Source organism: Oryctolagus cuniculus, chromosome 8 (genome assembly GCF_964237555.1).
Source record: "Oryctolagus cuniculus chromosome 8, mOryCun1.1, whole genome shotgun sequence".
NCBI lineage: Eukaryota > Metazoa > Chordata > Mammalia > Lagomorpha > Leporidae > Oryctolagus > Oryctolagus cuniculus.
This window is the reverse complement of record NC_091439.1, coordinates 74,458,694-74,471,062: the sequence shown is the minus strand read 5'-3', so window position 1 is coordinate 74,471,062 and position 12,369 is coordinate 74,458,694. Positions and strand designations below refer to the sequence as shown.

At 34.6% G+C, this 12,369-nt stretch overlaps 1 protein-coding gene across 5 annotated transcripts in view; it reads left to right on the top strand.

The window, feature by feature from the left end:
* The window catches only part of CCSER1 (coiled-coil serine rich protein 1), a 1,459,660-nt gene that overhangs the window by 936,907 nt on the left and 510,384 nt on the right, over positions 1 to 12,369 (top strand). For 4 of the 5 annotated variants that reach the window (XM_051819560.2, XM_002716991.5, XM_051819561.2 and 1 more), the window contains one exon: positions 8,198 to 8,242. In XM_051819560.2, the coding sequence (XP_051675520.2) occupies positions 8,198 to 8,242 (45 nt within the window). Of the gene's footprint in view, positions 1 to 8,197; positions 11,194 to 12,369 lie in introns of those variants that run through there. The other variant, XM_070047862.1, reaches the window with a different exon arrangement.

The window sequence follows — 12,369 nt, the reverse complement described above, 5'->3', positions numbered from 1 at the left end:
AGTAGGACGTTATCCTACTCTCCAAGAGTGTATTTTATGCCCGAAAAGAATTGTGCTGGGAAGGATCAGGGAAGCCAGAAGTGTTTTACAGACACTCCTGTGATTCTTTTGTGCAAAATAAAACTCGGAATAGGAAGAACAAATAAGGCACCAGGTCTTATGTTATCTAAAGCAATCAGTTCAAAATCAAATGGAGCAGAACAACTGCAAGGTCATTTTCATTTCAGCCCAATGTGGGAAAAACTATTTTGTTATAACATGTAATAAGGTTATTCTAGGAATTAAATTAATCCAGATAGAACGCTAGGAACAATGCTTAGTTCAGACAGACCACTAAAAAAAGTCAGTTTTTAAAAATAATTGTAGTAGTAATGAATCTTTAATTTGGATAACACCAAGAAGAACGAACACCTTAAACTACTAATATGAATCAGTCTATGGGTACTGTGCTGTGCTTTATCAGTCTATGGGTACTGTGTTGTGCTGTATATAAAGTTTCTCATTTATCCTACATGTTGTTTCAATTTTCTATCTGTGGAACCTGGCACACAAAATGGTTAAGGATGGATCCAAAAGTTATACAGCATTTAAGACAATGATATATCATAGAACTATTAAAACAGTTTGGTTAAACAAAGATAATTCTGGATTTGGGACTCAATAACTAGAATTTGAGTCTGAAAACTGTCACTTAAGTTCTCTGGATGCAAGCCTCCTTATCTGTTTAATGGAGAATTTAAATATCTACAAGCTATTTAAGGTTACTTCTGCCTCTCTCCTGTACTTCCATGGCTGAGTCTAAATGTAAATGTCACACTGTGATTTGAAGTCTTTAAAAAATAATTGTGATATTATCCATTTAAGTCGTGATTATTCTTTACATCTGAAGAATTACCACAATGAAACCTCTGTAGTGATGGAAGTGAAATATCTATTCCATCTCTCTACTGTGTATTTTTATATAAGGGCGAAATCAATCAACAAACTCAAAAAGCATTAGATGGTGTATATCTGACTTTTTGTTTACAGGGAAGCACGAGAAATCTTTATGACACTATGACAATTTTGCTAGCACTTGTAATCATTAGGAAAGTGAACATCTTTCTCCTCCATCGATACCTTAGAGAGAAATGATCTTGGGGATATTCACACAGTTGTCAGTGTAAGATTTCATAGGGAATTCTGTTTTCAGTTAATAGTTTTTTCTCCTTAATGCTTTACTAAGCCATCTTAATTTAGTACATTGCAGAATGTTTGCTTTAGGGTAATTTTTCCCCACCTACAATTTACAACATTTTAGTTTAGTCTCAAGTGATTAATTTTGATAAATGCAAAGAGTTTATACTCTCAAGTGAGAAAATATGTACAGTTAGACAAATATGGTTTGATCAGACATCACCCCCAGAGTATTTTAGGTTTGATTTGCTCTCAAGACATGTTGATAAATTTACTGCTGGAGAATAATGAAGGACTTTCATTCAATTAAAATTTAGTAAATCTTATGTTAATTTTGGATCAATCAATATGCTTCATATTTATAAATACATAGGAAATTTGACTGTTTCTGTTTTACTTCACGGGTTTCTGAGTATCAAGTTTTCTCAGTGGATAGGATTCAAACTTACTCATTTCTTTATGAATAATTTCAATATGTAAAGGGAAATTAAACAAAACCTAAAAATGCAAAGAATTTTTCATGGCGTGGTGTATTTTTAAGTGAACACATAAAAGAGATTTGGGTTGCTGGATTTTAATATTTCTTTTGAAAAGATCCTGTGTCTTGCATGTTATTGCTTGGTCCGTCGGGGGTGATATTACAGTCTGAACTTTCAAAGCAAAATGACCAAGTCATTATCAGTAAGATTCAGGAAAAATCAAGATCGCTGCAGTTTTCCTAGTGGAGGCTGCAGTCACAGGGGACACTTCCCTTAACAGCATTCCCCATTTGAGCCAGATGAACTTCCAACTGAAAACTCACGTTTCCTCCAGGATTTGGACATGTTCATGTAACCAGTTCTGATTTATCATCCCCTAAATCATGCCTCAGTAGTACTTAGTGGATCTCATTGTACCTTGACTCCTTCCACTTCTTTAAATCACAACTTTGTTTAAGGTACTATTGCTATATGTGTAATTCTGTTAGAGTGTTACTCTTTGTCACTGTGGCTCCCAAATTCTTGCCATCACATGCCCTGCCTCAGCTTTTCAAAATGAAGATTGTTTTTCAATAATCAGTGGCTAAATGATGCCCAAGTTTATTACACGGTTTACAAATATAGCCACCTGTCCAGCTAGCCCTCTAGCCCAACCATGTTTATGCAGATATGCTTGCTCCCCTCCCCTCCCCCTCCCTCCCCTTCCCTTCCCTCTTCCTTTCTCTCCCCTTCTCTCTGTCTCTCTCTGTCTCTCTGTCTCTCTCTCTGTCGTTTTTGCTACATCCTGATAAACAGCTGCTCTTTATTGCTGTGTTGCCTTAAGGAAAGATGATTAATGCATCAGGCATGACTTTCATGTTATAATACACATATATTCAAAAGTATGTAGCACATAAACATTCTGACTGATAAGCATTTTTAAAGACTGACTATGGATCAGAAAATTAACTTGGTCTCTAGAGTCTTGGAATATTGGATTAAGTTTTACTATTGTACTTACTATATGTAGCATTCAGATATCAAAATTTACATTTTGTGGGCTTCAGTTTTCTTGTCTGAAAATAATAAACTAAATGTAATACTTTTCAGACATTAAAAACTGTTAGGGAAGTGTTGGAATCTCTGAGAGAAGGGAAACAACTTTTTTGCCATGGTTAAGGAAGAAACAGCCCAAAGAGAATTTCATGACCATTAAGGGTTTTTTAAATTTAATTTAATTCTATAAAAGGAGAGAGAGAAAGAGAGAGAGAGAGAGAAAGAGAGAATGCTCCATATGCTGGTTCTCTCCCTAAATGCCTGCAATAACTAGGGCTGGGTCAGGTGAAGTGGTTTCCAAGTGGGTGGCAGGCACCAAGTACCTGTTGCCTCCCAAGGTGTACGTTAGCAGGAAGCTGCAAAGGAAGCGGAGGAGGCAACGCTATAAACATGTATTTTGGTATGTGCAAATAGTCACGCCAAGCAGTAACTGCTGGCGTGACTATTATTTTTTGTAGTTGAGGGGATAGAGATCTGAGTATACAAAGTGCAAGGGAGCTAGAATATGTGGGACAGATTACCAGAGAGAAGCAAACTGTATAAAGACCTCTAGAAACCTGGGAAACAGTTTCCGTGAACCTTTGTGTGAATAACAGATGATTAGACACTGTGGAAGAAAATGTCAATTAACTGCAAGCTGTTACCAATAGAAAATATGTAAAATGAGATACCAAGAGAAAAGAAAGACTTAATTAAAGTGAACAGTGCTAGTGATATGTGGGATAATTACCCATTTCACATTGAACTTGAGTTCCAGAATTAGATGGTAGGAAAAGTAAACAGAAAAACTGAAGTAATAATGGCCAATTCCCATCACCACCATATATTATGAAGAGAATAGTTACCTCAAAAAATAGTTGTATCAAATCAGAAAATATGTGAAAAATCATTGTTCCTTTAGTCAATGTGAATATTTTCAGTTTATTGGCTATAAGGATTCTCTAGAAAATTTTCATCTTTCAAAAGTAATAAACAGATTTTTTTAATTTAAATTATGCATATTTAGACATGGGTACCATAGTGATAAATAATAATAAGATGAGGAACAAGACAAAAAGAAAAAGATGACAGAAATTAACATTTTTATATAAAGTACACCTTGCCCTTTGCTAAGCATTATACATGTATTATATCATTTAGTCTTCCTGACAACTACATGAGGTAGTTACTATATTTTCATTTTTCAAGAACAAATTATAATGTTGAAAGATTGTGAAATTTATTGGCAAGCACATTGAAGAAAGTGATTAACTGGAGATTTAGACTCGCTTCAGTCTGACTTCAGAAGTTCCCCATTAAACTCTTCTAACAATGCAAAGCATGAATATCACTTCAGAGTTTATTTTTAGCCCAAACTTCCAGGTTGAAACTAAATATTCTAGTATTTTGTTCTTATTTCCTTTTTTTTAATGATATTTAGGCTCTTAACTATGTCTTTTGTATATGTAGACAGTTTTCTATAATCAAAATCAAACTTCCGTTTATTTACAAAAATAACCAGTTTGCCACCTTGATTCTCAAAATTTTTCTTGAGTAGTATAGAGATGTTTATTTTTAGAAATAAAAGCCATAGTTAATATTTGTGTTCATGTATTTTCTCTAAACAATTGAATGAATGAGTTTTATATGTAGAGAGATGCATCTTTAAGGCACTTCTTAAAAACTATAAAGCATAAATGCTCTCACTAAATAAAAAAGAATTATCCTATAAATTTTCTTAATGACTATGCAAAACTTAGTAGCTATTGTATTTCCAATGTGCTCTTTAACACAAGAGAAATAATTTTTTTATATTTCAAACTATAAAGATAGATATATAATATTTAATTCTAGCATATCTTTATTAAAGGGCACTTTTTTATACCAAATGTGTTGGTGATAATACAAATACATTAATAATGTGCCATTCAGATTTTCATCAGAAATGGAGAAATATTCTGTTTATATCAGCATTTCACAGTAGCTAAGGTATTGAATCAACCCAGATGTCCATCAACTGATGAAAAAGAAATTATGGTATACATGCACAATGGAATGCCACTCAGCCATAAAAAAGAATGAAATATTTTCTTTTACAACCAAAAGGATGCAATTGGAGACCATTATGCTTAGTGAAATAAGTCAGTCTGAAAAACACAAATATGACATGTTTTCTCTGATTTGTGGCAACTGATATATAGAATACAAAAATATAATGTATATGAGTGAAACTGACATTTTGAGATTTGATTACTGTTTATAACACTTGTCTATGCTCCTGAAGAACAGCGGTCTCTCTACTTACTGCTTGTTGAATTGTTTATTTAGTGGAGGGCTAAGCTTATAATTATAAAGTAAATTGAAAGTATGTCATTGTAAAAATTAAAAGAAAAAAGAAAGGCAGGAGGAGGGCGGATCGGAGAAAGGGAGGGAGGCCAGGTGGGTGTGACTATCATTATGCATTTAAAACTATATATATGAAGTACCTGAATTATGTTTCCTTTATATTAATTTCCTTTATATTAATATCCTTTATATTAATGAAATGGTAAGAAAAAAATTTGAAACGGCAATGTAAAAATTGTTAAATTTGTGTTTTTTAAGGAGACATTTGAAAAAATTTTTGAGTTTTTTTTTAAGCTTTATTTATTTGAATGTTAGAGTTACAGAGTGAGAGGAAGAGAGAGAGAGATCTTCTTTCTGCTGATTCACTCCTCAGATGGCCACAAAAACCAAGACTGAGCCACTCCAATGCCAGAATCCAGTAGTTTTATCTGAGTCGCCCATGTGGGTGGCAGTAGCCAACACAGTTGTACCATCTTTGCTGCTTTTCCATGGCCATTAGCAGGGAGCTGGATTAGAAGAAGAGCAGCCAGGACATGAACTGGCACCCATATTTGGTGTCAGCCTCACAGGCAGCAGCTTTACCCGCTCCACCAGGCCAGCCCCCATTTTTTTTTTAAGATTGATTTATGGAGTTGGCGCTGTGGTGTAGTCAGTAAAGTGCCAGCATATCATATAGACACTGATTCAAGTCCCGGCTGCTCCATTTCCATTCTGGCTCTCTACTGTGGCCTGGGAAAGCAGTAGAAGATGGCCCAAGTCATCTTGGGTCATTATCAGGGTCTGCACGTGGGACACCATGAAAAAGCTCCTGGCTCCTGGCTTCAGGTCAGCCCAGCTCAGGCCATTGTAGCCAACTGGGGAGTGAACCATCAGATGGAAGACCTCTCTCTCTCTTACTCTCTCTTGCTTCTCTCTCTCTCTCTCTCTCCCTTTCAAATAAATAAATAAAACTTTTTTAAAAAAGGATCTCAAAAACATCAGTTTATTTGAAAAGCAGAGTTACAGAGAGGCAGAGGAAGAGGGAGAGAAATGAAAAATTATTTGTGATGAAGATAAATCCCAAATGTATCTGTATTCTTTCCAATTTTCTCTTGGTAGTGTTTCTATTTTAAAAAAAAATGAGAAAATGAAATGCAGATATGGACTACATTTTAAGACTGAGTCCATATTTTTGTCTGCCTTTGATATATAATTTTTTTTACCTCCAGTTTTCAAAAACAGTTAACAAAGTAAGCATAAGCTAAAACAACTTGTGTCATTCCTTTCAAAAAAACTCATAATTTGGCCAGTTTTTCAGGTTTGTTTTTCCACTGTTCCCTTTTGCCCAGCTCACAATGTATGCCAGCTAAGCCACTTACTTTTCCTGCCCTCTTGGAACAAGGATTCCCAAACTTCAGTGCACATATTAGTTAATGGGAACTTTTGCTAAAATGCGTTTTGCTGTCCCATCCAGCTGGGTTTGGAATCTGAGAATCTGCTTGTCTCATGCATTCCCAGGTGAAGCTGTGCTTTAATCCAGACACCACCCTTTGTGTAGCAGGTGTTTAGAGTATGTCACGTCTTGGTGCACGCTCTTCTCTTTGCCTTCCCTCCTTAGCCTCTGAGGGTGCTCACATGCCTTCTTCATCAGTACTCTTCTCTGTTGGTTTCCATCCCTTCGAGAAAAGCCCAGAGGGATGTGTGTTGTAGCATAGAGTGTAAAGGCACCATTTGCAATGCCGGCATCCCTTATGGACACCAGCTTGTGTTCTGGCTGCTCCACTTCCAATCCAGCTGCCTGCTAATGGCCTGGGAAAGCAACAGACAATGACCCAAGTGTTTGGGCCCCTGTAACCCATGTGAGAGACCTGGGTGAGGCTCCTGGCTTCTGGCTTCTGCCTGGCCCATGGATGACCATTGTGGCCATCCAAGGAGTGAACCAGCAAATGGAAGATTTCTATTCATCTCTCTCCTTCTCTCTCTAACTTTGATTTTTAAAATAAATAAATTAATCATAAAAGTAATACTTAAAGAAAATTTTATACATGTGAGATTGTTCTCCCAAAGGCTCATCCTTTTTGTGTTCCTAGTCAAGTATCTTCTAAATTTGGTGAGCTATTTTTTATTTATGTATTCCAATGTCAGGCATAATGCCTGACCCATAGTAAATATTGAATGAGTGTGTGCTATAAATAATTTAAAAGAATGGAAGGAGGGAGAGAGCAAGGGGACAAGAATAGGTGGTAAGAAAGGTAAAAAAAAAAAAAAACCAAGAACTAAGTACTATAACATCACGCTTTATTGCAGTTCATACCTCTTTCCCCAATATACAAAGGTACCATAGGGGAAATAACAGGAATTGAAGCCTTCATTGGGTTTAGAGAGGGGGTAAATTGGTCTTAAATTATATTGCTTGCTTTTATTAAATTTATTACATTTATTTCTAAATGGCATGTGAAAATTGATGGATGATTGATGAATAGAAAGAAAATATTTGATAGACAAAAAGATGATGGGTAGATGGATGGACGGATGGATGGATAGATTTCTCTTTGTTTTTTTTTTTTTATGTCACAAGCACATTTTGCAATTTGCTGGCTAAGAAAAAGATTGAGTTTTCTTCCTTTTAATGAAGCATAATGTTTATTAGCGAATCAAAGAAGCTTCTCTCCTTCTGGTGTGAAATGCAGTTATGATAATAGAAAAAACCTTGTTGGGATTAATCCTGAATATTTAAGAAATGAAATCCTGATATTTTCTAGATGATTACCAGTGCTGGCAGGACTTCTGCCGCTTTTATTAATTAGGTGTAGTGTTTGGCCCCAAAATATGCCAGGTGGGATAAGGTCAAGTGGGAGCTTATCATCACAGCATATAATATACATACTGCATCAAGTTTAAACAGCATCTTTCAGATTTTGGTTTCATTAAAGAGTAGTCAATCCTTGTTTAAAGTACATGCATTACATTTTATTTTTACTTATGACCCTGGGGTTTAGCAAAAAATGCATCATTAACACTTTTTAAGACTTAGTCTATATGTGTGCATATATATATATATATATATATATATACAGACAAATATATGTGCGAGATACACATATGTAGATCTTCGTTAAATGAATTATTTTCTTCAAAATCATTCCATTAATACTAATTATTAGCTAATTCCAGCCAATGATAGCATTTTTTTTCTCTTTCAGGGTTTAAACTTGAAAAGACTGGAGGCAGTGCAAGGAGGGAGAGAGGTAAGAAGGTTTACTGTGGGAGAGGTGAGACAGAAGAGAACATGGTTACAATGACGTGGTGATGCTGATTTTCTGTGTTGAGGAGGAGGAGGATGTACTGAAGGGCATTTTATGATCTTAGATTCCCTTTACTCTGGCCAAAGCACGTTTTACATATGTCTGCATGAATTTATTGTTAACACTTATTCCTCTGAAGCTGAAAAAAATAGTGTGTCTCTGGCTAGGCAAGCAGTATGTTTGTTAAAATGGATTTATACAGCTTCAGGGCCCCCCAGAGGGCCAGAAAAGCCTTTTACAGCCAATGTTACTGTGCAATATTTAAAACGATTTACTGAGAAATTAACAAAATTCTAACAGTGCTATGACACTTGGGATCCTTCACTCTCCTATCAAAGGCCATTTGCTTACTCTCCCAGGCTGGGACACATTCTTAGATAATGTGAAATTGCTGTGGCATGGCTAGCAGTGTTAGAACTTCTCTAATTTCTTTAATGTATTGCTTGCTCCAGATGCTTTATAAAAAAGGAAACTTGTAATGAAAGCGAACCCAATACCATATCCCATACATTATGCACATTAGTATCTTCCGGTTCTGTTTCAAAGCGAAGACTTATCACTGATTAAAATTCTCTCCATGCTAAACGTTAAAGGTTGTACTTTGTGCTCCAGGTTGCTGGAAGGTAGGGGGAGGGTGGAATGTTTAATTCAAGAAATCAATACTTTCTTGTTGCACAAAAAGTGATTCATTTTTAGTGATATTTATGTAATATATTTTGGACAAATGTAAAGGCATTTTGTCTTCAAAAATGAGAAAATAAATCTTACTCCCTTCCCTGTTTGTGGCTTCTCCTGATTCAGACAGATTTCTGGTCTGTTCAGGAAGTGGTGTTTGTCCACTTTCCTTGTTGTTTTAATTTCCAGTGGTGTGTTTTTAGTATTTGACATTTCAGTTACTGGAAAACTTGTCATATAAGAATCCTCCATTTTGCAGGACACAGAACAGTGGCTCACGTCAGCAAAGGGTGAAATAAAGATAAACCTCTAAATATTTTTTATGTTGTAGGAGAGCAAGGTAATAAGGATAATGGCCATCAGTGTGACTGGGGAGGGGGATATATACTCCATAAAGAACACCTCAGGGTCTTTTAAACATGACCAATATGGGTCTACTTAGCGGAAGAACTAAATGCATTCCCTCTTAAGTGGAAGGTCACATGTGATCAGGACCCTTACAGTTTAATCCATTGCTTCCCACTTCTGCTTGAACTGTGTGTCAAAAGATGGAAGTTTTAAGTTCACATATCATACAATGGTGTTGCCAAATTGTGCCAAAATTTTTCATTTTGTTAAAATTGTGTAAATGTTCATGTTATTGGAAAAAAACACTAAAGCACTTTTGTATTGAAAAAAGCTGCTTAAATTTTTTTTGCTTAGTTTCTCATTTCATCTGGTCTTATTTTTTTATTATAAATGCAGCTATGGGAAAGGGATAGTAGATAATGTGTTTTACATTTAGGAAATATACATTTTTCTATAAACCATTTTACGTGTGAGCATATCAAATTATTAATGACTTACAATTTAATGTATTCATCTGAATAGAGATGCAAGTTTTACTTGTTCTCTCTCCCTGATTTTAGTGGGATAATTGTGAAGAAGTTTCATTTTGCAAATTAAGCTAATCTAATAATGTTCTCAGAATACTTCCAATCTATGGATAGAAAGTACATGTGGACTGATAAAATCTAACGACTGCATTACTTCTGGGATACCACTGGGTTACATAGCCATTGTTTTGTTCAGTTGAACTACTCATTTTAGCTTTCTCTGTGACTATGACTCCTAATATATTCTATGGTGAGGAACTTCAGGGAAGTGTGAGATAATGTGGTGGAATATTCTATCAAGTCTCACTGGTAGATGATCTGTAAACAAAGAGTGCATTACTATATTAAGAGCTCTGTGTTTTCTCTTGCTTAAGAAATTTCTTTTGCTTAAAAATGTATCTCACTGATTCCGATTTGCTCTGTTCTATTCTATGTGTGTACTACAAAGATGTACAATGTATTTCTGACTCTGTTAAATTGAAATGTATGCCTTAGAAAACTCTTACTGCAGACTCTTAGAATTTCTCATTGAAAGGCTATTATGATTGATAATGTTTAATGACACAGATTGCTTCTTTAGATGAATTATTTTGTCTTAATTCAGATGACAGATATTCCCAAAAGGTGTTGATGGATGTAATACTAAGGACCTATTATCAAATACTCGTAAGATTTAAGAAGTGTCATTTAAATTATTCTGTTTACTTACTGAGGTAATGACAACTGTTAGAGTGTGCATGCGAAACTGAAGCAGGCAGTACTATGCTATTTAGCTAAGTGGTAAATACTATTAAAAAGCTAATTGCAAGGCATGAAGGCCATATTTAAATACCACATACTTTATAAAAATATAAATTAAGAAGAAATGATTAAAATGCAAATTACTTTTCTGAAGGAAATTGATATAGATACCACCTAAATTGCTTATATTATTGTGAAATATTTGAAAATAGAAATTAGTAATATTAAAAACTCTAGGTATGTTAGTAATTTTGCATATTTATATGTGCATAATATGTGTATAAATTGAGGGTGCTGATCAAAATAGATAATATAAAGCTTGTTTGAAAAGGGAGATTAGGGGAACACTATACAATATGTGATTATTTAACAGACATTTCCAAGGGACTGAAAACAAAACTCCTGCCTCCTGTGGAATTTTTCTACTCACAAAAAACAACAACAACAACAAAAACCTCAGAGAAAATTCATTGTGTAAGACAAATGGATGCATCATTACATTTCAATGGATTTCCGATCTCCCATAGTTTTATTGTAAAGTGTGGATTCAACCAAGGTATTATCAGTGCACTTTTTTAGATGTATTTGTTTATTTCAAAGGAAGAATGAGAAGGTAGAGAGAATGGTAGAGAAAGAGAGAGAGAGAAATATTGACTTAATTTTCCATGTGCTGATTGACTCCCCGAATAGAGGCATGTCTGGGTCAGTCTGAAGCCAGAAGCAAGTAACTCCATGCAGATCTCCCACATTGGTGGCAGGGACCCAAGTACTGGGGCTGTCTTCTGTAGCCTTCCCAGGACATTATCAGGAAACTGGACAGGAATTCCAGCTGGCACTCTGGTATGAGTATCCAGCATGGAAAGCTGTGGTTTAACTAACAGTACCCTAATACCAGATCACAGTTAATTATCTAAAAGACTGAACAACATTATTATTTTAAATAGTATAAAATACTGATTTGTTTAATTATTGCAGACAGATGTGAGTTTGTATATGTCTATACACTAATTTGAATAACAGATTGTCTCTGATTCCACATTACCTGAAAAATGCTAAGCTGTCAGTATTCTCAATATATCACAGGTCTAAGAGCACACAATGTGTGACTTTATATCATGGATCAAAAGAACTAATTATTATTTTTAAAAAGTGTAACTGATTCAATTTTATTTTATTTTAAAATTTTTATTAATATAAAGGGAACAGGTTTTATATATTTCATAGATAGAATTCTAAGAAGATAACCATCCATCTCTTCCTCCCTCCCTGTTATTCAATCCCTCCATCCTTCCTTTTTCTTCCTTTAATTTTTGCAATACTATAATTAATAGAACTAATTATTATGATCAGATGTCTAAATAAGGATTAATAATTTAGTCTAAAAATTCTACTTAATGTGATAAACTAATGTGAGAGCCATTGTTTATTGGAATTTTTGGATTCCGACTATTATTGGAAGTAGGAGGCTAGGTAAAAAAATGCAAATTTGTAATGGTAAAAGATATCTTTTATGTATTTGCAGAGCTCAGATATCCCAAGATAATGAACAAAATAATAGAGATAATGTTCTTCGCCTGAAATTTGAAGATGAGATTAATATTATATCTTTAGGAAATAGGTTGTAAATATGTAAAAATTAGATTTTAAAAATGAGCACTTTTGATGATTTCCAGAAGCATTCTTTAGAAATATGACCATATTTAGTTATTTATTTGCTTGAAGTGCTTGATTGGTTAATACTATTTTCTGAGTCTATTTTATATTTCTATAGATCAGTTA